This window comes from Centruroides sculpturatus, unplaced genomic scaffold (assembly GCF_000671375.1).
Source record: "Centruroides sculpturatus isolate CEXI.00-Female unplaced genomic scaffold, Cexi_2.0 scaffold27, whole genome shotgun sequence".
NCBI classification, from domain to species: Eukaryota; Metazoa; Arthropoda; class Arachnida; order Scorpiones; family Buthidae; genus Centruroides; species Centruroides sculpturatus.
In genome coordinates this window covers 605,613-633,592 of record NW_019384318.1, presented here as the reverse complement: position 1 = coordinate 633,592, position 27,980 = coordinate 605,613, and the positions used below count along the sequence as shown (strand labels likewise).

Here is a 27,980-nt window from a genome sequence, read left to right as displayed (position 1 = left end):
TATCACTGTTTATATATATCTACAAACTATATATATATATATATATATAGTTTGTAGAATCCAACCTTTGTTTAATGTCATCTCACATAGATGCATTTATGTAAGAGAAAAACTTTTTAAGTATGTTATCTAGAAATAGTTGCCATCTTGTCTAAACATTTTCTTTAAATTATAATAGCTTCTTTTCTACTTGAAATTTCTAAATTATTCTTGCACCTGTTTAAACATTCATATTTTATGAGTAACTGTGGCTAAAAATAAAAACAACAGACTTTTGAAAATTTCACTTTAAGAACAAATTTTACACATTAAAACCCAATAAATATTTTAGCAAAATAGAAATTTACTACAAAAATTCTTTAAAATTATATTTAAAAAAAAAACTATTTTTGCATGTTTAATTTCTATCTAAGAGTTATAAAATTTTATTTTGTACATATTTGATCATTTCTACTTTTGGTGATAACACCTTAAGAAATTATAATGGAAATGTAGCCTACATTTATGTGGGAAGTAGTTTAACAGGAAGTTGTAGGATGAACAGAGACACAGAAAATTTAAATGAAACTCATCCATCTGTTCTATTTCTATAATTTATCATCATCAAATACGTACAAATGTAAATTTAAAAAATTTGAACCCATTATTTGCTAAATTAAATTTTTCGTGTATTTATATTAAAAGAATAAAATAAATAATCAAATACAGAAAATAAATGACTACTGATTTAATCTAAAACAAAAAAAAAAAACCAACTTTTCTCTCCCACCATTATACCAAATTACTTGGAATTTATATCATTAACAGTTATTTTAAACTTGAAAATATACACACAAAATGAAGCTATAAAACAGTAAATTCTGGATATTTATAATATTAATTAAATAAATATAGATATACACGTATTAAAAAAATTAATTTGAAAAAATTTTAAATCAATTTAATTACAGATCAGACAATCCATTTTAAATCATTAACAGAATATTCTCCAATTATAAATGAAATTAAATGCTGAATTTCAATTTTGAAATAATGGTTTAATAATAATATTATATATATGATGATAATTGAAGATGGGCTTTTAATATTAAATTTAGAACTGAAAAATTATTTTAAATTAATCATAAAAAATGAATAATTATAGCAATAGATTGATGCAGTTTTATTTTAATATTAATCTTATTTTGTTAAATGATTTTCAGTTATTTAACAAAATAATTGAAGTATTATTGTTATTTACAAAAAATCTAAGAGATTTCCTTGATAGCAAATATAAGTGAATGCATATTTCTGCCATCCTGTTTAAGAAACCACCAAAAGTTTTAACTGATATTACGTAATTAATAATTATAGTATATTTTAATGCAATATCTTAATTTGGTTTTATAATATTAATTAAATAATTAACCTTATAATCTTAATTCAGTTTTACATTATTGTGTTACATTTTTTTTGCTTCTACCTTTGTTTTGTATTTGGGACAACTTTATTGTTTGTGTAGAGAAATGATCATTTTGTCTAATTGGCATCACCTTTCATAATTTTTGTAAAACAGATTAAATAGTATAAATCAGAATTCATTAGGAAAAATGGGCAATTAAAAATATTCATATTTTTAATGTTGATGCTGGCAAGAATAATAGTGAAAAAGGCTATGTTCCATGTAATATAAATTGGAAAGCCAATACAAATTTCATTAATTCAATTTTCTTGTTTCATATAGATTCAGTATTCACAAACAGTTATATTTTACAGCACTGGCCACCATTTTTTTTTTTAAAATTAGTTATGATTAATTTGATATCTTCTAACAAAACAATGCAATATACAAAATTAACACTTTTAAATAAAAAAAGAAATTACATAAAAAAATGTGATGAATTTTGTTAGTAACTGTTTTAACAATACTTTTCAAAATAATTAATAGTGACTAAGTGACATGGAATTTCAACATAGATTCAGCTTATAACTGAAAAAAACAACAATGCAATTTAGCTGCTTATGTAAAACTAAACAATGTCTTAAAATCAGATTATCTTAGCATGCTATCAAAATTTTATAACCTTTTACATTTATAAAATACTTATATTTGCAAATATAATTCAACTTCAACAACAACAAAAAAAACAGATCAATGCTCACACATCAAAAATATTTACAGATAAAAAAAAATGGAAAATTAATAAATAAAACTATATCAATATCTTTCATTTTCATTCAGATTTTTTATTTTATTCTGTAAAGATCATCCATTTATACAAGAGATTGTTACTACCCAGTGGTGATATTCAGCGGGTTCGCACAGGTTCAGCCGAACCCGTTGTTAACTTTTTCAAAGTTTTCCGAACCTTGTTAAACACACACAACATTTCTCAGTGGTTTTGTTTCTTTTAAAAAATATATTGAAATATACGTATTATACTCTGTAACACTACTAAACTAGAGCCTTATACTACATTCGCCTTGGTACGACTTCCCTCAACCATTTCAATCTCGACTGAAACGAGATTCAATAGCAATCGACTCAAGAGAGTTCTTGAAACTAAATCCAGTCATAAGAGAGATCCCACAATCTCATGCGCACAAGAAAATATAAGATGGCTGCGTAATAAAATATATACAAAATAAACCATTTTGAACACTTTTTTATTATTTATAAAAAGAAAATATAGCTCTGGCATAAACAATGTTAAATTTTAACTGACTTTATTTTGTGAATGCATCTTTTTTATTTATATGGGTATCTTAAGTGTCAGTTTTTTTTGCACTAATGTTGCTAATGCACCATTTGAGCAAAAAAAAAAAAANTGACTTAATTTTGTGAACGCATCTTTTTTATTTATATGAGTATCTTAAGTTCAGTTTTTGCGCTAATCTTGCTAATGCACCATTTGAGAAAAAAAAAAAAAATGTTAAGGAAAAATTTTCTGTTAGCGAACCCTTTGTTAAATATTTCGAATATCACCACTGTTACTACCTAAATTAAAAACAACATACCATGCATATACATTTCCAGCAAATAATATATATATTTGAATTAAATATTATTTGCTGGAAATGTGTATGCATGATACGTTGTTTTTAATTCATCTACATTTCAGGCTTTTATGTTGTTACTATCTACATAATTTAAGCAAATCATATAAATTTTATGTACTGTACCTCATATCCACTTTCCCAAATAAAGAAATTTCAATATCTCTAATCCGTTATTAACAATTTACCTTAATTCCTACTTCACAGATCAATGCTAATAAGATCTTTCAAAATAATTCTCATTTGAAGCTGCAGAAAAATTTTTGAAAACATTTGTGAATTAAAAAATAAAATTTCTGTTTTCTAAAGAAAAAAAAAAAAAGTCTTATTTAAAACATTGTAAATCAAATATTTGAATCAAAATAAAATAAATACTAATAATACTATTCTTCCATTTTATTCCTTTACATCTACTTTTATATAAATTTTTCCTGGTGATCTAGTTCATTCAATGTAATTAATATCCAATTCTATTTGTTATATGCTCCAATTAATAGCATTCTAGTAAGAGAACAGTAAATCCTATTCTTTCTTTCTCTTTGCTTTTTATCTTTTCGTATCCCTTGAGCTTCCTCTTATTTTGTTCTTTTCTCAGATCTGCAATTCTTTTTTAAAAATTTATTCTCACATAAAAGATTTGTTTTACTTTGCCACTTTATTTCACAAAAATAAATTAACTAGTAAGCAAGCCAAAAATATCTTCATAGATCAATAAATTTTAAGATTATTTAACATTTCAAAAATTTTTAAAATTTTCTATTTTACATTTGAACAAAATCTTATTTATATGCATTTCAACAATCTTTTTCATAAGCACAAAGATGACTTTCACACAAAATACTATAATTAGATAAACTGAGAAAATTATTTCAGGTACCAGTACATATGTCTGGAATCAAGACTTATTTGAAGTAAGAACTTGAAGTTTTGACTATTTCTGCAGCAAAAAGATTAGAGGTTGCAGCTGACATTTTCATCGCAAAAATGTGTATGTCGGACATTCAGCACCGCCTTCCTGTAAGCATAGAAGTTTGACAATGGCGTTTGGAACGTCAGTGGAATCATGCTCGAAGAGTGGCTGCAACCTCTCTATTAAGTAAAAGCATAAAACTGTTAAAGAAAAATATATGCACAAAATGTAAACTTACAAATTTAAAGTATTTTTGTTGTATTTTTACATTAGAATCTTTTGAAACTTCCATTAATTAAGTTTTATATTATAAGAACAGTAGAAGACTATGCAGAACTATTAAGTTGACACATTTATTTCATTAATTAATTATTTTTAAATCAATTAATTACTTTCAGAGATAAACTTTTGAAATTTAATAAAAATTACAGAAAGTGAATTATAAATAACCTACTGCAATTTGTCATAAAGGTACAGTACATTTAATAAAATTAACAAATATTGATTATATCAAATACTGAATAATCATCCAAAATATTTTGCATTTTTTTAAACTAAAAAAGAATTATTAATAGTCATTTCTATAAGTTTAAATATTTTTCAAATGTCAAATTTCTCTGTAAAAATGTATTTAAATCTTTAGATAGACACATTCCATTTTTGTGGATAGATCCAGATTTTATTTAGCTTAGAATTCTAAAATATTTTAATCAGCAATTCTAAGAATTAAACCTAAAAATAACATTAAAGAAATAAGAAGCATTATATAATAGGCACAATAAGATAGTATCTGCAAGATTTCAAATTATTACATTACAACATTTCACTCTTACATAGGAAGAAACAAGCATTATCATTAAATTTTAAAATGGAAATACAAAAAAAAACATAGAAAAAAAACACTTATTAGTCATGATTTTAGAGACTGAAAGTGGCTCACCCACACCACGAACTGTACATTACTACAAATGCATTTACTCACACACATACATACATATACACACATACTCACAATTAAATTCTACATTTGGTTATATTTATCAAGTTTCAGAGTGGGGAGATTGGTGTGGGTGAGTCTACCCCTTTAAAGCATCATTAAAAATACATTGTATAGGACATACCTGTCTTCAAAGTTTCAGCCTTCTATCTTAATTAGAAGTGGTTGAAATTACAAGATTTTAAGACATAAAAAGCAAATTAAATAAAAGCATTAAAAAAATTTTGCAATAATCATAAAATTATTGAAAACTAAATGAAAAATGTAGGAAATAAATTAATAAAATATTACAAAATGTAATTTCAATTATCAGTACAGTAGAACCTCGAAAACTCGGCTCTCGATAACCCAGCACTCCGGATAACTCGGCCACACCCTGGCAGGGCAAAAAAATCCTTAGTTAATTAATTTTCATTATAGACAGCTTTATAAAAGTATAAAAGCTCTCATAAAGTATTTTTCTGAGGTCTGTCTTATCAGGTAAATTACTGTACACAGTGTATTCATTAATTTTCATTTTCATGTAGTAAAGGCTCTATGCTTTCATAAAGGACGTACTTTTCCTTTGTTTAAGGGTATTTGGGCAATTTATTCTCTGTTGTATTCTCCAGCAAACAATACATACAAGTACAGTACACTATTTTCTGAGGAAATACTCGTACTTATTTTTTTTAACCCCATTCCCGATAACCCGGCATTTTCACAAACTCGGCCACCCTTCGGTCCACATTAGGCCGAGTTTTCGAGGTTCTACTGTATTAGTATATTCTATTACAAAATTAATGTCTTTGCCTGTTTAGTCTTAAGGATTAAATTATGAATTCAAAAGAGGATACAAGCACAATTTTTATCCTTTATACTACTTCTTAGTTTGTGTTCAAAATAAGCTGTTTGATTAAACATACCTAATTAAACAACCAATAATAAATTAGGAGACTCAAATAATTCTGTTATAATAAGTTTCTCTATTTGAATCTGTTTTTTGATATTTATGCTATAGAATTATAATTAACTCTTTAATTATAACACAATATTATTAGCTTATTACAGCTTTAACAATAATATAGCTATTGTTCTGCTCACAGTATATTATAATTGTACATACTGAATCAAAAATTCATTCATTTGAAATTCATTCGTCAAAATGGTTTTCATGTTCAACAACCATAATTGCAAAATCAAATTACAGCATTTTCAATAATGTAATAAATTTTTCTCTGCTATTAGAATATTACCTTATTTTCAATTGTAAATTATAAAAGTTATTACAATCCTAAACATGGACATTTTTTTAAATACTTGAATAATTAAACAGCAATTCCATAAAATTTATTATAATGTCTATCACAATCATTAACATCTTAGCTTTCCATCTTTATCACTTCTAGTTCAAGCTTTTTTATATGTTTAATTTTCTTAATTTTCAGATATGTAAACTATCAACTATTTTAGCTCCTTTACTGAGCTTTAGCCAGTTATTTTCAGTTAACTTTGTCTGTAAATGAAAAAAAAAAAAAAAATGCATCAATGTTGACACAACCCAGTCCAGTCACTAACATCTATGCTATGAAAATGGTGACACTTAAACAGGTGACACTGACAAGTTATTTTGTTAAATATAATTTACCAACAGGTAAATTACATCTAAGTATCTCCTAAAGTTGTGGTGGATTCAATAATGGTGTGGCAAGCAACTGAGATCAAACCTATCAGGTTTTTCAAGTAATTCAGTATTGACATTATCAGCAAAAGAGATTACCTCAAAGATTTCTTTGTGATTAAATCCAGAAATGATAATTTAGAAATAAAAGAAATACAAATGTCAAAATCTAATAATCTAGGCATTACTGTAAGTTTATAGATATCTGAAGTTTAATCTGAGCAAAATTAAAAATAAAATGCAAAAGTTTATTACTCCAGTTAAATGAAAATCCTTTCTTCAAGATAGTCATCTGACCTCATTAATAATTTATTATTCTGAGTCATTAACTTAGAATATAACTGATTAAATCACAATTATGACCTAAACAGTTTATTATAACTAACTGCACAAATACTGAATGTCTTATGTAGAAAACAATCTTACTTCACAACAAAAATTTTCAATTACAGTTTTATTCCCTTGATATTAAATTACTAATATGTATATTAAATATATTTATTTTTGTTCAAAAATATTTTTAAAATGTTATATTATTTATAACAATAATCAGCAATACATTAAATCATTTTTTTTAATATTAGATATAATTTCTACATAATTCTACATACACAAATATATTTTATATCAATTAATCAGAATAAAAAATCATTCTTTTCATTCAGAAATAAAATCCTCTGCTCTTCTATATGATGTTTTAAAGTGTGCCAAGATATAAAATTCAAGTCTGAAGAATCGATCAGCAAGAACTGCTATAGAAAATTTAAACTGACATCATAAGAATTAAAATATAATTTGTAACTCCAAAAAAGAAACTTATTTTATTGGAGTTAGCTATCACCAGTACATCTACCAAAGTACTTTTTGACTGATTAAGTCCATCCTGAAGAGAGCTTTTTATTAAAACTGATTCCCATAAGGATGGACTTAATTGGTCTGAAAGTACTTAGAAAATTGTTATGCTGATTTCTGACTCCAATAAAATAGGTTACTTTGTAAATTTCTGAAAAGATGAAATGTTTTCTTGAATAATTTATAAATTAGCAAACATATTTTGCTAGATACAAAAACAAATATCATAGTTTAATTTTATATTTTGTTATATAACTTAATCTTTTAGTAAGTTGTGATAATTGATAATTTTCAAAATTTTATCATCATACAATCTAAAATTATTTGTTCTGTAAATCAAACATTCCTTTAGTAAAGCTACAAATATAGCTTGGTACCTCAAAAAAGCTAAATGCAAAATTAAATATGAAAACAAAAATTATTGAGTAAAAGAAGAAAAATATATAGGCCTTTATATACTCTTTAATAAATCTGATATATAAGAAAATTACATTTTACTAAAACATATATTTTAAGACAACACACATGACTTCTATTAAAAAACATCAAGGTCTATTTTGACATTTAATCTATTGCAGTAACTATCAGTGGCCAACCATTGAACTAGTAGTTGAACCAGGTTCACATCTGACAAACAGGCTGGAAGTGTAGTTTTCTTTACCTGTTCTTTACTTTCTACACCTAAATAAAAGCCAATTTTTTATATAAATCCTCTTATGAGGCACCTGCTTGACAGATTGCCCTCCAGTTGTATAGCCTTTTCCCAACAAACATTTAACTTGTTCAAGATGTTTTCAACAAAATACAGGAGCAATTGTATTTTTTTATTCAATAAGCATTTGATTTAAATTTTTTGGATAGCAGTTTTTTACTATTAATTCATGGAGAATTACTATCAGTTTAAATCCAAGTTAAAAAGTCAATTTGAAATTCACCACTTAAAACTTTACATGATAATCAAAATTTTATTTCCAAACTACAATATTAGAGGATATCCCCATGCTATTTTTCTACCTGTAAGTGGTAGTTTAGAATTAATTATAAAAGATAGACACCTTTAACATGTCCTATGAGATGTTTCTGAAACATGTGGAATGGTAAAATGCTGCATTTTACATCTAAATTTAATTATAGCTTTTTAACCTTTGAAATGGGTATGCTAAAAATCAATGTGATTTTTAGCATACCCAATTCAAAGGATAAAAATAGCTTAAAATCAGGCAAAGATCAAATTTTAGTTAATAATTGTATAACGAAATAAAAAGTAAATATTTTATCAAGAATTTTCATACATTAGCTAAGAGAATCATTAGACTATATATCTATCATATTGTATATATTTACAAAATAAATTATTTCAAGATTTCCTAAAGGCTATACTTTTCCCATTTATAAATTACTTCCTATCAAAATAAAAGCTTTTACTGTAAATGCAACAACAAAAATGGTGATAAAAAACTCAATCATCACCATTAAAAGAAATGTACCAGTTGTAAATAAGATTTATATAGAAATCTAAAAAGAATTACTCAAGCTCAAACAATTCTTTTTTAATGCAATAGGCTATCTAAGATAATACATGGCATAAACCAACTGCATAAAAATAATGAAAGTTACAAGATTGATAATCAAATCATCTATTTAATTTTAAATGAAAATGATATTCTGCAAAACAAGATTTATCATCAACATAATTAATTTCAAATTTAATATTCTATGTACCTGATTTCATATGACAACTATCAGTTTGGCCATTTCACTGCTAGTAACATTTGGCTTTTGCTTTCTGATCTCACATGATTGATTGATTATGCTTTGACCTGATTATTTTTTAATTCAATTGAACATTTGTTTATATACAGAATACTGAGAAAAAGTGCCTTTGTTTTCTGTATAAAATGATTTATTTTCATAAAAAACAAAGCTAAAAGGGTCATATCATTTGCAATACAATATTCTGATGGTGGTGGTGATGAATATAACTTTCAACATTTGAAACATTCATGTTGCCTATTAATAGAAAGGAAAAATGGACAGTGAATGACTCATAAGACATGACAGACATACCCTTACAGTTCTAGGAGATATTAAAAGTAGAAGATATTGCATAAACTATTTTTTAAGAAATTAAAATATCTTTACAAATACAAATTATAGATTTAAGTGGTTATAATGAACATTTTAGTTTATGTTGAAGTTTGTCTCATTCTTTTCAATGTAAATTTCACTGAACATTAGTCTTAAGAAGGCAATATCATACTAGAGTATAATTTATATAAAGTTTTGATTTATCCAACTGATAATCATTTGGGAAGAAAATGTTGAATCTATTGTCATTTCATCATCATAAATTTTGACAACCATGCAAATTCAAGAATCATATAATCCTATTGTAGGATTGCATCACTAGTACTAATAGAGATTCAAATGTGAAGATAGCAATATACCTGATTTTTAAATTATGTTATCTGTTTTAAGAAAGTAAACTGTTTTATTCAATGCTACAACATTACCAAACTAACATTGCTTTACTTTTTTATAATAGCAAAAAAGATTTACAGTATAAAAAAAAATCATACTGAATGTATCAAAATAGTATTTATAATTTGAAAACTGAGGAAAATGAAAATCGGAATTCAAAAACAAATGAAAACTTGAAATATATTCAAACAATTCAATTGTTTTCGGCTTGTTAAAGCAAGTTCTCTCTCTTTTTGTGAAAATATGAGTTTTGAAGTTAGATCACATTTTTGAAAATTATAATTACGATGAACAGAGTGTCTGAAATATTCCAAAATTACAATATTTATTAATTTTTCTTAATAACAACAAATAATTTTTGGAAAAATTCATATTTGACAGATTCACTTGTAATGATGTACAGAACATTCCTTTATCCATGCAGAACTAAATTCTACAGGTACTTTCTACAGACAAGCTTTTGTTGCTTTATTAATGTCAAAAATTATAAAGAATACAGAATTAAAAAAAAAAAATTGTTGAAATAATGGAATAATGAATAACAGCAGCATGAAATATACTAATTCATAATAAAAAGTCAATATAATTAGCATATCAAAAGAGAAATTAGAATGAGAATGAACTTCAAATGTAAATTGCAATGAAAAAAATTCTGATTCTATATTTAGAAAGCTATAAAATATTGCATTTTAGGACCCATTTATAGCTACTTTCATAATTAATTAACAATAATGCAGACACACACACATAATTTACATAATAAATTTGACAATTTGTGAAACATAACATTGAATTTCTGAAATTTACAAAAATTTTCTGTTCAAGAAACTTATTCGTACTTGTAAATTAGAAAAATTTATTTTGTAAAATGTCAATTTTAATGAGATTTAAGTATAACATGCAGACAGACAGAGATCAATTTTACAACTTGCATGTTTAAAGAAAAAATGGCTTTTCATTAATTTTGAATCCTTAAATGATAGCTGCACAAAAGTTAGAATGATAATCAATACAAATCTTATATATTTAAATTTTTATAACAAAAAGTAAAAAATACTAAAACATAGAATAAATTGAATCAAGAAATTCAAATTTACTTCATTTTTACACTTCTTTAATTAAAATAATTAAGAAAACAGAAAATTAAAATGTGAAACTAGAGTAACTGTAATTAATTTTGATATATTTTTAAAAAAAAAGGAAAGAGTATATTATAATTCAATGAACAGAGTTAAAAAGAAATGTGACAGAAAAATGTATTATAAAAAAAATTACCTTATTTAATGTCAAATGAATTTAAATAATAATTTATTTTTCAAGTTAAAAGCATACTTTGAATATATTTTAGAAAAAAAATTGTTGTTTTTGTGTCACTGAACATTACTTACATTTTACCATTTTAATTTCCATCAATAATCAAAGTTTAATACACTACAATATAAAAATCTGATTATTATGACCATAATAAATTTATATTTCTTACACAAAAATACAAAATTGTATATAATCTGATTTCAGTTTTTTTTTTTATAAATGAAATTAATAATATTAAATGTGAAACAAATTGATCCAATACATTTTCATTGTTAAATCATTGATTTTTTATCTGTTTATATTACTACCTAGTGATGAAAAGAATCATAATTCATACTGATTAATAAAATGTTTTAACTATTACTATCCTTATCTGATCTATTTCTCAAGTATTAAAAATGTATAATTTAGTTAAATTCAATTTTTAAAAATCTCTATATCTATAATAAATATACAACACAATATTTATAATCATCATATATAAGACAGCAATCTTACATAAATATAGATTTTTATACTTAAAATAATCTAAAAAAGAAAAAAAAATCAGATATTTTTTTACTATCTAATTTTATTTTCATATCAGGAAGAATTTACTTAACCCTGTGGTAAATGATTCATTCCAATTCTGCCCATTAACAGTAACAAATCTGAGTAATTTTCAGTATTTGATTATTTCATATTTGGAAGTGATATAAATTTATATCCACACACAACATGTATATGACTATTTGGATATATGGTACTGTACATATATATATATATACATGAATATTTTCATTTTTACAATTCTGCAATTAAGAAAACAGAATATTGTATTAAAATGTGAAACTATAGTAAATGTAATTAATTCCAATATATATTCCAAAAAAGAAGTGAGAGAGTAAATTATAATTTAATGAACAGATTTAAAAAGTAGTATACACTCTGACAGGATAATGTATTATAAAAGAAATTACTTTAATTTATGTTAAATGAATTTAAATAATAACCTTCTATATATCTTAAAAAATATTGCTTACAGAGTTCTAAATCTTTTCACATCTGATTATATAGTAAATAACACCAACAAACCTTTATAATTAAACCAGCAAATATACATTTTTTAATATACTTTGACAAGCACTTTTGATCCTAATTGCGATCTGCTTCAGGTCAAAACATTCTATACAAAAATTTGGAATGCTTAAAGAGCAATTTTGTATAGAACGTTTTGACCCGAAGCAGATCCCAATTAAGATAGAAAGTGCTTGTCAAAGTATATTAAAAAATATATATTTGCTGGTTTAATTATAAAGATTTGTTGGTGTTATTTGTTATTTAAATAATAATTTACTTTTTTCAAGTTGAAGGCATACTTTGAACATATTTTAGGAAATACTCTGCAATTTTTGATAAATTCTTATTAGAAAATGATAGATTTATACAGGAAACTAAATCCGAATATTCATATACACATTATATATACAAATACTTGGAAATACTTAATTTGACGTATAAATCTATCATTTCCTAATATAAATTAATCAAATAATGAAAATTACTATTAATGTATATAAATGGTTCTATGTTATATTATAATATATACTTGTAAGCATTTCGCAATGGTATTACTATTACAACGTTCAATGAAAATATGAAAAGGCCACATTTTTTCCAAAATATATTATGATTAATGTTCATTGAATGTTAGATTGTTTCTTCCTGTTTGTTAATAATTAACGCTCGAAGAAGCATTATTTTATGTAGCATTTGATTATTCTGTTCATTGAATCTTCAATCGTACGTCGATCAAATCTCCTTCAAAATAAAAGATTAAAAAAAAAAATGATAAAATTCCGACAGATCGGATATTTAAATGGAAAAAAAAATAGCGATTTACCTTATAAAAATGATTTATATCTTTAAGCGGAATTACTTATCAACTTACAACGAGAACAAACGTAAAATTGGCTCTAAGGCCTATACATATACACCGCATTTGACCCACACTTTTAAATCTTTATACAAAAAAACTTCTTTACGAAATTCAGGAAACGTCAAATAATGGCCTCGTATAAACCGATCTTAAAATAATTATACAAATTATTAATTATTACTTACCCGTCACCAACTACTACACATTTTATTGCTTGCATCTCGTCGAATCGTTCCTCGTATGTTCGATTTTAATAACAGATCACTCACTACCTCTAAGAAATTTGGGAGGAGAAGATCCAAGATGGCGTCTCGGAAGAAGGAAAAAATAGCGGAGGAGGAGCCACCTACAGGTTACTGTAAGAACTACCAATCGGATTTTATCCTTTTCGTATTCTGTCATTAGGAGGAGCAGACGAATAATTTTTCATCGTCATTTTTTTTTTTTTTTTTAATTGGATAATATCGATGTATCTGCGGAGAAAAATACACGAATGCATTATAAATTATTATTTTTATAATACTTACAATGAACGCATTTATTTCATATAGTTTATATACAATAAGGAATGTTTTGCGGCCGGCCAGATGGCCGAGCTGTTACGATGGCAGCTTACCGCTCTGGGGAACCAGGATTGAATTTTTCGGTTCGAAACGGGTCGAAAAATTTCAGGTTCCTCATCACCTGGCTGCCCCATTGTGGGCCTGGCCGAACTCATTATAAAAAATGGCCCTCTTAGTGCCTACAGGTATTCGATTAATTTTAGCAAGAAAAAACGAATAAAAAAAATAAAAAAATACAAGTAGATGAAAAATATATCAAACAAAACTACTCGATCTTGCTCATTACCATTTTTTTTATACTTCTATTATAAAAATTTGATTTTATACTTTGTTTGTTTGCGGTAACGCAAGACTTGGGCGATCTGTCTAGGGGGATGCCTACCGGGATGTCTTTTTAAGGGAAACTGGCCCCTATTTAGGCGTTATAAACGTGGAGAAAACCCGTGGCCAGCCCGTCCGAGCGAGGCGCGAACACAACGACCAAACTCAACTTACAGTGTTCAGGGTACGAAGATCGCTTGGCCACTGATGGGCCCTGATTTTATACGAATTTTTTAAATAATATTAATAGATTTACCCCAATGACCTCGAATTTGCCCTGAGTCTATTGGGGACCAACACGTTTCGGCATTGCATAAAGTCGAGGGAGTTAAATTTGACACGTTAGCCACATGCGACAAGGGAATATATGAGCCTGCCAACTGAGGATCCGGTTTCGAATTTGATCCATAATCCATACTCTCGTAATTTATCATTGATAATATGGAACAGTTGGATTCATTGTGAACAGGCCTTCTATATTAGGCGAAATTATAGATGGTCATTAGCTATAATTATGCTGGTCATGTTTTGATTACATGCGATAACTTTATCGAAATTAGATGCAACTTAAAATTTAATGTAATAATAAATTTTATACAGAAGGGAATAAACGCAAATAAATGTAAAAATGAAAGATAAAATGTAATCTAAGTGGAAATCAGATTTGTATCTTATCTAAAAATATTCTGATATTAAATTTTTATTTTCAACTTTATGACGCTTTCTTTGTTATTTGAATATATAATTTTTTCAACCAAATAAAATTTATATTATTTCATAGTTATTAGTTGAGAGAAATCAATAAAAAATATATTTTTTTTAAATCATTACTTCTTTGTGTCTTTTTGTTTTGTCATTTCAATAATTTTAGACGTCCTCCTTTTCAAACCTTTTTTGCTATTTATTGTCTTTATTTGAAATTATTTACTGATATCGTTTCATCTGTGTACAGTCACATGTTTTCTTTCAAATCATTGCTATTTTCTAAGTCTCTTGAGAATCTGATTCGGACTTGAACACGATTTTTTAGGGCAGAAAACATTTGCCACCAATTTTTATTTCTATTTTTCCAACCTGTTTAATCCTCTCCCTCTCACCCCGCGAGGGAATTTCGAAAAATCCCTTCTTAGTGTGCGTTTTCATGACTTACCCTAACTATGTACCAAATTTCACACCTTTAGGTTCAGCGGTTTGCTCTGGGCGATGATGAATCAATCACTGTCAGTCAGTCAGGACAAGTAATTTTATATACTGTATTTAGATTAACAATTGAAAACATTCTATATAAACGGCCAGGTGGCAGATGCGGTAAAGACGTCAGCCTACTGTTTTCGGTATTCGGGTTCGAGTCCGTGACAAACATTTCAGGAATTTTTCAAAAACCCGTATCCAGGACACGTCAGGCCCGTCTCATTACCCGCTGATCCCATTGAGGGCGAGACCAGGTATTACTTATAGGCTATCTTAGTGCCCACAGAGCGAAATGAATAAAAAAAAAAAAAAAAGACTCAGGCTGTTACTAAATAGCAAGCAGATAAGTAAGCAAACCAATAGCATAACATGTTTCATATGAAACAGACTGTGCTATTGGTTTCCTTACTTAGCTGCTTGACACTTGAAATCACTCTCAATAATTGAATATTGTTCTTTATAAATATTCATACAATTATAATTGATTTTATAAGACAAAAAATTTAATGGAAACTATTAATATTTCTGACGTTTCATTGCCAAGTTTATAATAATAAATAAATGACATTTTTTTTAAGTTTCTAAAACAAGATGGCGCCGACGTAAACAAAAATGGCGACCCAGTGGCAGCAAGTGTTGGCATTAGATGCTCGATATAATGCTTATCGAGCTCCCAATAACCCTAATTTCAGTAAGAATTTCGATTTATTTTCATAACAGTAAATTATTAATTATCTTAAATACGTTTTAAGTTACAAATTTGTAATAAAATATAAAGTTTTGACGGTAAAATTGCAGTTATGAATGAGGGGTTGGACTTCCCTTCCAAATTTTAGAACCCTTTAATTCCTTTGACTTTTATACATTTCTATAGGCATGGTCTACAGCTGTGATAAGGTCCCAACCGTCTCATTCAGAGCTGCATTTGTAATGTTTTGGAGTGTATTATTTACCATGAATTGAATTACTGTAAATATGGTTTCAAATTTTTATTTACAAACATTGAAAATCCTTCCTATAGTAACGAAAAGAGATTAATGTGATTTATGGTCATAAATATACACTAATTGGTATATATGATTAAAACATTGTGTTATCTTTGCTATTCATTTACATAATGCATATATTTTGGTAGAAGTTACTTTTAGATAATATGCATACATTTTATATAAATATATATACATACAGAGGTCACTATAGAAAATTTAAATCAATTTTATCAATTTTAAATTATCACCATCAATTTTACTTCCTAATTAATGCAGGTGCTGGTAGCCTTATCAATTTGGCATTTGGAAAGCAAAAGTAAGATGTTAAGCTGTCACTTAGAAATAGGAATTATTTTTGAATAATTTTTTAATGAATAATTCCAAATAACACATTTTATCACAATGCTTAAACTGTATTTTACAGGTTCTGTCATATCAAAATTTTTTGCTTTAGCTGAAGCATGCTTTATGATTCAATTTCACCCTGATTGTCAAAATAAGCAGTGTTAATTTTATTAATGTGGCAATAATAACCACGATTTTTATTGGCATTTTAATAAAAATATTGCCAACTGCTGATTCTGGTACTATGCAGCACAATCCCTATATATATATATATATATATATATATATTGGGANCCGAAATGTAGGTTTTGCAAAATGCATGGGAGCCGCAGTTCTGTACTTTTTTATTCTGTACTACAGTTCTGTACTGCAATTTTATTATATAATATAAATATAATATAAAACAAATATTGAATTTTTTAATAAACATATCACTATTTTCACAAAATTGTGGAAATAATAATAAAAAGCAGGAATTAACACTTTCAGCAAAAGCTGCATGTAACTCAAAAAGAGTCGCATTTGCCCATGTCTGATATATATACACTTCTGCCTATATATCATACAAATTATTTGCATGTATCCACTTTAAGTAGTTATTATCTGAAAGTAACTTCTACTATATTTTTCATGCACTTTTATGTTTTGTGGATTATACTTAATATATTTTTTATGCAGGGAAAAGAATACAGCATCAATGTGTTTGATGACTGTCATTTGCAGAGATAAGTGCACTGCAGATGTTGTATTTTCTTACTGGGAAATAGTTTTAGCAGGAAATGGTTATTTCCTCTATTATGAGAAAAATTCCATTTCTAGACAGGTTTATCTCAATATATTCTGAACAAGTGAAATGTTTGAATTTTTATCAAAATATATAAGATTTTATTATGTTAGGTTATTGTGAAAAAATTCAAGAAATTTTATTGTTATTTTCACACAAATATTGAATAAATTCAAAGTACAATCATTTTTATCATAACATTTTAAAATATATATATATATATATTTTTTTTTAAATGTTAATAAAATATTTGAAGTAAAATAGAACTATATATACTGTATATAGTTCTATTTTACTTCAAATATTTTATTAGTTGTAAAAATTTTTGTAATTATCTATTTCTCTTTCAGAAAATGTATTTAACTAGTGAATTCACATGTTAAAACTTGGAAAAAATCTCAGAATTTTTTTTATAATTTATTACTGTATTTGCAATACTACTTATGTTTATATTTAATATAGGCCTATTATGTAACTAGTTGATTTTAATATAATCAATGAATAATGCTAATTAATAGATTTTAAATGGTAGGAAACAACTCCAAATTCATTGCCATTATAAATGTGCTAGTGATTATGAAGCAGCCTAAGTCATTTTTTATTTGGAGATATTTTTTAATTTTTATTCAAAAGTCAAAATATATTTTTTGATCATAAAAAAAGAAAATACAAATATATTTACTCTTGCAAAATAGATTTTTTTAGATGTAATTGTAAAATTTTATGAATAGTTTGCGAAATAAATTCAATATTTTCCCATTTTTGATTTAGGCTACTTTATAATCACTGGCTCATTAATAACAAATCTCCAGAGATCTGTACAAGAAAAAGTGTTTGATCTTGGCAACAATCCATATCATTTCCTACAGTTATGCATAATTATATGTTTAGTCTAATAAAAAATTTAATAGTTGCATAATATTTAATTTTTAATATAATATAATGTATACAAATAATTTTAAAAAGTCTTCTATTGTTTATACAAACAAAGTAGTACAAATTTAAGTTTTATTAAAATTGTTGGCAGTTGGCATAATATGTATTTTTTAAAGAAAACTTTTTCTATGTAGTATTTATTCTAATATATTGATTTAATGTTGGTGAAGGACAAATCTTGGGACATTTGTTGAGATGGGAGGAGGATTGAACTCGGAGATGCAGCATAGAATTCAATGTGTATGGATGGACAGGAGGAAGCTGAGCGGTGTGTTATGCGACGAGAAAATTAGCTGCAATCTGAAAGGAAAATTGTATAAATCAGTTGTTAGACCTGCAATGTTATATGGAGCTGAGACATGGGCAATAACAAGAGCCCAAGAAAGAAAGATGGAGTTGGCAGAAACGAGAATGTTGAGATGGATGTGTGGAGTGTCAAGGAAGGATAGAATAAGAAATGATTTTATTAGAGGTTCTGTTAAGGTGGGCCCCTTGAGCAAAAAGATGCGTGAATGTAGGTTGAGGTGGTTTGGCCATGTAGAGCGAAGAAGCAACAATTATGTTGGAAAGAAGATCGGAAAACTAGTAGTAAAAGGAAAGAGGAAGACCAAAGATGCATTAGAAAGATAAGGTGAAAGAATACTTGAACTAGAGAGGACTTAAGAGAGAAGAAGCTGTTGATAGGGAGAAATGGAAAAAACGTATTAGAGAGGGAAATGCCGACCCCATATAAACGTGGGAAAAGGTGAAGAATGTTGGAGAAGGCACTAGGATTTGAATCTTGCCTTAATCAATGTTGTTTAAATAGTAGGGTAATATTACCCTACACCTACACCTACACCTAATTTTTATAGTAACTTGGAAGTGTTGACAATGTGCCAAAAAAAAAGAGCAATTTAACATGTACATATTTATTTAATAATTAATACAGATAATGTCCAGTGGACAAAAAAGGACTGCCTTCAATAACAGACCTATAAGTAAAAGCAGAAAACAGTAACATGCAATTCTTGAAAAAACAGTAGAGACATATATAAAACAGTAAAATAATGTAGTGGTTTAGAAAATTTCCACATCATCTAGATATATAGTGCATGCAAGAGCATGCATTATACATATTGAGACAATCTATGAGAGATGAGATATTTTTTTTAAATGCATAATGCCAAGAAAACAAATGGAGAGTGCATAAAATGAGAATTAGATGTAAAATTTTAAATAATTTTTTGTGATTAAAATTTAAATTTTTGCAGCAAATAGAATATAACTTCTTTATACTTTGCATGATTCAGTGTTATAGGAAGTATTAAAATATTATATTAATCAATTGTCTTTACAGATTCTAAATATTTGTTACATGAATAATGTTCTCAAGTCCAAAAGGCCTTATTTTTAACTTAGTCATCTTATACAATTGAAAAATAAAAAAATTTTTAATGAAAATAAAATCTAGAGAAGAATTTAGCAAAATATTTCAAATATTTTTATAGATTTATATTTACATAATTATTTGTTTTTACACAGTAGTTAAAGAACTGGTTTAAATTCCATTTTAAATAATAATTGTTTTTTAAAGCCAACATTTCATTATAATAAGGCTGATAACAAATTAGAAATAAATCAAATTTTAAATTAAAAATTAATTTAATTCTAATTATTAAATTTACCAAGATATGGTGACTTAATTGCTTACCTCTAACCAACCTTAAACACTATTATATTTTTGTGGAAAGATAATGTTGTTATAATCAGAAAATAATATTTTATGTGAAAAAATGATACTTGCAATCATTTTTTTAAATTAATGAGCAATTATTTATCATGACATTGTCACAATGCTGGGCTGAAATTTTTAATAATATTTTTAATTTATTTAATTTAAAATATATTCTCCACCTCAAATTAGTAGTGGCTTGCCCCTGTACATCATACTTTTCCTTTAACAATAGTCATACCAGTCATCTATTAACTCAGGCATGGCCAACATATGGCCTGCGGGCCAGATCCGACCTGTCTAATGAATGTATGTGGCCTGCAATCAATCTTTCAATATTATAATATTAGCTACTGAAGTCTGAGTAGCTCGTTGAAAGATTCTGACGGCTAAAAAAAAAGAAGAAAGATGATCAACAACTCATTGTGCGTTGAGTTAACCCTCCATTACAAATCTTGTAAGTACAGCATAGAATGTTGATAATGCATGATAATGTGAAAAATGTATCTGTAATCTCTATCTACAATTCAGTCTCTACATGGTGACACCACAATGAGATCTCACACCACTTCAAAATCTTCCTAAGGCAGCCTCTGGTTTGGCCCATGAAAAAAGTTTTTTTTTCCGATTTGGCCCAGGAGCAAAAACTGTTGGCCACCCCTATATTAACTGCTTTCAGGGGAAAAATTTTGAATTGAAATAGCATGACATCTGATTTGCATTGGAAGTTCATATAATTATAGTTAATCAGGGCTTCCTTCCATTAAGGTTTCCATATCTGGTCTCAGATTTCATCTAGCTAACTTCGTTCTCAAGATTAAGGAAACACAGGTGGACGAATGACAGTGTGAATTTATAGGTCTACAATTTTTTCAAATTGCAGCCCAACATCAAGTTTATTCTTCAATCACACTTTTTCAGTAATTTCATTGGTTTTATTCAAGCTTATCTTAAAGTTTTTGAATTTAACAGAAATACACTTTAGTGGAATGTAGACTTCCTGGATACAATTTAAACTATAGAATGTTACATGTACCATTTAAAGATTAAAATTTATCAGAATCTTTCTTCTTTATCCTCGCCTTTTTCCATGTTTATATCAGAATGAAGTTACATAATTTTTGATGTGGTAATAACAAAAACAATGATACAAATAAATACATAAAAATGGTATCTATTAGTATATTATCTTTTCATCCTGGTACTTCATTAACTACTCTAGTTTTACTTGGTTGGAATCCTCATATAATAATCTCTATACCAGAGAGATACTACCAGAGTCTTGTAGTTGATTGACCGTTCTTTAAGAGTCAATTTATAAATCCCAGAATAAACATATTACTGATTTAAAATGGTGGTTTTGAGTATTTTATCTTTAAGTCAGTTTGTGAAAAAGATGATTAAATATTCATTTTTAATAATGGACAAATTTAAGTGATATATTCCATATACTATANAATCTTTCTTCTTTATCCTCGCCTTTTTCCATGTTTATATCAGAATGAAGTTACATAATTTTTGATGTGGTAATAACAAAAACAATGATACAAATAAATACATAAAAATGGTATCTATTAGTATATTATCTTTTCATCCTGGTACTTCATTAACTACTCTAGTTTTACTTGGTTGGAAACCTCATATAATAATCTCTATACCAGAGAGATACTACCAGAGTCTTGTAGTTGATTGACCGTTCTTTAAGAGTCAATTTATAAATCCCAGAATAAACATATTACTGATTTAAAATGGTGGTTTTGAGTATTTTATCTTTAAGTCAGTTTGTGAAAAAGATGATTAAATATTCATTTTTAATAAATATTATATAAAAAATTTTTTATTTTACTCTTTCCATTTTCAAGGTAGTAAGAGGCTCTTTTTTAATTACACTTGTTACAGGTTTAGCCATGCTTATGAGAGTGATTGGATGGTAAGAGGTGGTCCTAATATATCCAGAATAGGTTTTTTTCTGAAAAATTCCTAAGAAGTATTTAATAATAAAATTTTTTATTATAAAAATCATTTAAAATATTTTTGAAATTATATACTTCAATTTATGTATTATCATCATAAAATACTATATGTTATTGGTTTATCTATTAAACTTGTATTCATATTTTATTTTAGATAGCATACTAAAAATATTTCTTTATAAATAATCTTATCATTGAAAGATATCTAAGCAGTTATCTTATTTATGAAGATATATATAGAATGCTCTATATAAAGATTTAGGACAAAAACAGAAGTTTTTGAATTTAAAATAGGGCAAATATTTGTCTTTGGGGGGAAAAAAAGTTAATTAAAGATAAGTGTGATTATAATTTATTTTATTTATTTTACAATACAAAAGTAATGTGTAGAACCATGAGATTATTGCTCTCTTTCGTCCTCCCAAAAAATACATGACTTTTCATTAAAATTGTGCTACTGGAATTTTCGCAAATCACACCTAAATTCAAAATTTCCAGCAAATAAAAGTCGAAAACACATATCAAACGTTTTCGGCCACTAAATTTATCAGCCTTCCTCGGGAACTATCAACTGGAAAAACTGTTCTATAAATAGAACTTCGCTGCCTTTTAAATTTTTTTAAAAGAACGAAAACAGCTGTGATGTATCATGTATGACGTATATTATGAGTTCAGATAGCGTTTCCATGCTAACGATACAGGAGATCTACAAGGTGAGCATGAGTTTGTAAGCAACAGAGCTGCTGTCCCTATTTATGGGTCTTAGCAAATGCAAAGAGCCTAGGAGTATCTGGGGAGTCAACAATTAAGTTACTCAACACCAGGCAATTAACTAATTTGGAATAGGCAAATCGCTTGCCCCTAGATTGTAGTTTGTCAACGATCTTTGTCCACCCTTTCACATTGGATTAGATTAATGTACTCCATTAATCGTTGCTTTTATGTAACCCATTTCACAATGACCAGAGATTTATATTTATCACCTCTGAGCAGAGTGATCCCATTCTGTTGCGTCCATCTGCTAGTGCACCGTAGTTTACTTCCTAGTTCCGCCACTTCGGCAGGTTCTTTAGTTTTTTAATTTTAAGCATTGCCATCTATCTATAATATTCTTTTTGTGTGTCAGGCAGGGCCTACCCAACACAAAAAGTATGTATGAGGGTCTCCAAATTGAGGATGAGGTTCCTAGTTCCAATCTTAGGAGGTGGAGGTGCAAACATCAGTCCATACTTCAGTACCTTCACGATGTACTTAGATTGCTGTAGGTCGTCCCAAATGACGAACAGGAATGTTAGGTGTTCATAACTCTTGGGCACTTGAAATCGCAATTTACTGTAGTTTCCTGTGGTAACGTCTCCTTTGTCGATCTTGGATAGCAACCAGTCTGGCATTCTCCTGCGTCAACATTTCTGGATCTAGTAGGAACATGTTCTCAATCTCAATGAGTTCTGCCAGTTTAGAAAAAACTTGCTTTCTGGATGACTGAATGGCCCTGTTGAGGCACATTAGTTTCACCTTTTTAAGTAGAGGTTCCCTACCCAGTGGAAGGCAAATGTGAAAAAAGGACATGGGTAATAGATTGCTTTTCACATTTCATCAGAAATTCTAATCGGGCTCTAGCCCTAGTGTATTATTGTAGTGTCAAAACTTTTAAAACCATCTTATATCCATGTACAAGCTTTACTATCAGAAGTGTAAAATGTATTAATTAAGAAAATAATAAAATTAATAAAGGAATTTTTTAAGTCTCTCTGCCTTGTGGGCACTAAGAGAGCCATTTTTATAAGCTCATATGGATTCAGCCAGCCCACAATGGAGCAGCCAGGTGATGAGGAGATGGGGCCTGATATATTTGGACAGACTATTTACTGAAAATTCTCTGGAGTTTTTCAACCTGTTTCGGTTTGATCCCTGGTCCCCCAGAGTGATAGGCTACCACCTTAACTTCTCAGCCATTGGCCATAGGATAAGGGATCAAATATAAGACCTTAGCGTCAATACAGAAAGATATTCAACAGTGGAACTTGGAACAAATGGAACAAGAATGGATTGCAACTTGGCATTCCATTATTTAAAACTGATTGATCTTGAATACATAAAGACACATACTTTCAACAAGCAAAAATAAGTACAGTAATTAAGAACAAAACAAAATCAGGTTCTCCCTCATAACACATGGAAGCAGATACAATTCATGCATCTACAGAAAGGGCAAAAAGATAACAGCAGAAATCAAATTACAACATAACTAATGCAACTTCATCAGAGTGGTTCAGTGCAATCCACTACTACAAATAACAGAAATGAAATAAGATTTCTTGAATTTTGAGCAAAGCCCTTGCATTCACAAAAAACAAAATTAACTGTATGTAAATGTGAATTGACTAAAAATAATGAAGTTTACATAGCATGACTTGTTCTAAGTTTTCTGTAAGTACAGCTTTGATGGAAAGAGAAGTTGTAGCAGAGTGGCCTAAGAAGAAGCATGTTCAAAGATGTTTGTCAATTCACCTTTCGATTTGATTAAAGATGTCAATTGAATCAAATAGTCTCAAGCTACAATTGCTACCAAATAAAAAAGTGAGGAATCTACAGGATCTGTTGTCATATATTAATGAACTTAATAGATTATTTTATAAAAATTTTAAGGCTTTTGGATGTAGAGAAGACAAATCCTTTTGAATTTCTTTTGACGCAATCTAGCAAGTACTTAATTTTTTGTTTAATATTCTGTTCAACAATAGCATCATCAATTTTGAATCATAGAAAAATAAATTGCATATAATTTTAATATTACTTTTGTTATAATAAAATTGTTATATATCTATCCAATTTGCAAAACTATGGCAATTTAATTTTATTACTTTATTGTTTAAACAGCCAAAACCAAGTTATGCAGGAAATTTATGAAAACTTTTTACATTAATATTATTATAGGAAGATAACAAGGATTTAGATTATGTTCTGTACACATGTTTTGTAGCACACAGGTGTTCCTTGTCCTGAGTGTTCCAAGGGGTAATTTTTAAAAGTTATATTACAGATTTATTCCAATATACTACAACATATTAACTATTTTATTTGTAGATAATTCCATGTTTACTATTTTATTCAATACCATAAACATTTATTAAGTCAAATTTTCCACACCATTTCTAGCAGATACAGTTTAATAAAACTTAATGAAATTAATGTTTTTGGCTACATTAAGTGGCCTGCTTCAGGTTTTAACATTCAGAAATTGAACAGTTAAATAGAATATAAAATTTGAAACATTGCCAACATTCTTTCAACATCATTATCTTAAAAGTATATTTCTTATATACCTTAACCGGTTCAAAGAATTTAACATCATAAATGAATAAAAAATTTTACTTAAGTGGTTAAGACAAATATAATAAAATAGAATAAAGTAACATATAGCAGTATATAACAGGAATATGTATATGTACACTTAACCAGAAATATATACAATATTTAATAATAGTCTCAAATAAAAGAAGGTAAACAGAAATGGATAGATAATCTCATTAAATACAATACAGTGATACCCCGAACTTACGCGATAGGTGGGACCAAGCGATAACCGCGTAAGTCGGGGTATAATTTCGCAATTTGTGTAAAACCCAAGTCGGATGTATGTAAGCTAATAAATGTTCTCGTTAATCTTATCTCGTCTTTTGATTCGTTCACGGTTAGAAGAAATCACCAAATAGAATCTCTCAAGTCTCCGTAGATATAACAAACACAGAAATAAATAACAAAATAAATTGTGGCTATGTGTCGATTCCGCACAACACATCCGAACATGTAAGCCGAACAATAGTGTGGAGGGATTGAGTAATTGAGAGTTGCTTGGCGCTCAAACAAAAGACGAATCGACGAAATTTGAAAATTGCGTAACTCCGGGTTCGCGTAAGTTGGGGTAGCATAAGTCGAGGTATTACTGTACAATATTAGTCTATTGCTTTTTTTTTATTTTGTGAGGATAGTGCTATGGAATTGCTTATCGATTTTTGAATATATTGGTGATAATATATTGGTAATAAAAAGTACACGAATGGTGTTCTGTGATTTCAAAGGTTGAGAACCAATAATTTATATTGCAAAAGGTATGCAACCTTTTGCAAGTCACTAAATAAAACTGAAATAAATGTCTGGGATAGTAATTTTAAGGCAAATAATCAAATTTCTGATTCAATTATATAAAAAGGCCAATATCATAATAAAAATTCTAAATGGTAACTGCTATTAGAAATCTGGCATGTCTATTAAATAACTTGTTTTGATTTCTACATTAAGTGTAAAGTTGAACAGTTAAACATTCAGAGAATTTACAGTAAAATTTGTTAGTTTTTTGAAATTTTTTGATGTAATGTTTTAGAGAACTATGATTTCTGACATTGGCTTTTGTTCTTTCAAGAACAAAGGCCACAGATATGTGGAAAGTACATTATAAAGAATGCAACATATTTCAATATTGCAGGAGAAGATTGTGAAAGAAAGCCAGATTTTCTTATAAAAGAAAAATTAACTTTTGAAGAGATGTTTATCTGTTATGTTTAAAATGTATTTACAGAGGCAACCCATAAGTAAATAAATGCCTTATTTTCAGACACTGTCTTTTATTTCACAGTATTCACTTGTTACAAATGACACATATATGTATGAAAATCACAAAGCTTTAACTTGGTTAAACATGGAATCAGAGTTCTGCTCTCTTGGCCTGTGGAATGTTGTCCCACTTGACATGCAAACAATATAAAAGTCCTCCATGGGAACGGCTTTTTGTGAACATCATCGCACAACACAGTCCAGCAGATTCCAGAGGTGTTTGACCCGATTCAAGTCAGGTGATTGATTGGTCTGTAGAAGCTTGCAGATGCCTTATGTTGTAAGGCAATTCTGTGTCTTTTTGGCAACGTGACAAGGACCTCCATCATGAACAGAGTGGATATTTAGTCCACCAGATAATATTGAAATGAGATTCTTCTCCAATGTGGCAATGTATTTTGGAATTAATAGTGCTTCATGCATTTGCTGGCATTCAAGTTGTCTATTTATTTATGGGTTGTTTCTGTATATTAATATTATAAATTTTTGAAATAACTGTTTAAGGAAAAAGTATTTCTTGATCAGATAATTAATAAATTTTTTATTGCTGTTTAACTAATATTTATACTGTTTAGATTTGAAAGTTTATTTTAAAAATTTTATTTTATTACTAGGAACATTATATATAAGAAGAAGAAGTCAATTATTAAGAGAAAATGCAAAGGAAGAGGTATTACAAAATTTGCTATTGAATTTTTTATTAAGTTAAGGAATAGTATAAATAATTTTGACAGGCTGCATTCAGATTGCTGCAAGTGATTGGTGGGAAGTTTGGATACAACCAGTTAAGTCTTCAGTGACTTCATGCAGTGGATGTCCACCAACAAAATAACTTGAATTTAAAGCTACAGCAACTGCCCTATGACATTGGTCAAAATAACAGCTATAATAATAACTAGCTTTTGCCCGCGGCTTCGCTCGCATTAAGAAGTATTATTATTAATTAGGTATAGTTTTTGCGGCTTTACTTTTGTTTAGCGTGTGTAAAAAATTAGGGCCTACAAAACTTCTTTGTACACAATATTCTTAACTAATCTGTCATTAGGCGCTAAAAGTATCAAGCTATTGGGTGAACTTACTCGTGAGCAAGCAACATAAAACTGTCCATGAGAGAACATTCTTCAACTTCTCCATTAACGTTCAGATTTTCTTTAGCCATTTTAAAAAAGTCTAACCGACAAAACCTATACTTAAACCAAACGAAAACAAAACAAATGCCAAATACAAAGCAGAGTCTATAACCAAAACTACTAAACCGAAACAAAGCAAATGCAATCCAAAATATGCCAAGAAAAGAACAGCCAAAATCGTCAAATATAATCCGCTAGAAATATTTAGGTATAGTATGTACTATTAGATACGGCGGCCACTCATCATCGGGT

At 27.9% G+C, this 27,980-nt stretch overlaps 2 protein-coding genes across 2 annotated transcripts in view; one reads left to right on the top strand and one right to left on the bottom strand.

Annotated features, from left to right (window-relative positions):
• The window catches only part of LOC111624445 (ras-related C3 botulinum toxin substrate 1), a 48,792-nt gene extending 35,284 nt beyond the window's left edge, over positions 1-13,508 (bottom strand). Inside the window, exon 1 of the mRNA XM_023367285.1 lies at positions 13,354-13,508. Coding sequence (XP_023223053.1) covers positions 13,354-13,388 — 35 coding nt within the window. The 5' untranslated portion in view covers positions 13,389-13,508. The remainder of the gene's footprint in view (positions 1-13,353) is intronic.
• Positions 13,509-15,439: 1,931 nt separating this feature from the next.
• The window catches only part of LOC111624413 (WD repeat-containing protein 13-like), a 46,030-nt gene continuing 33,489 nt past the window's right edge, over positions 15,440-27,980 (top strand). Inside the window, exons 1-3 of the mRNA XM_023367246.1 lie at positions 15,440-15,497; positions 15,822-15,934; positions 27,213-27,268. Of these exons, the coding sequence (XP_023223014.1) occupies positions 15,856-15,934; positions 27,213-27,268 (135 nt within the window). The 5' untranslated portion in view covers positions 15,440-15,497; positions 15,822-15,855. The remainder of the gene's footprint in view (positions 15,498-15,821; positions 15,935-27,212; positions 27,269-27,980) is intronic.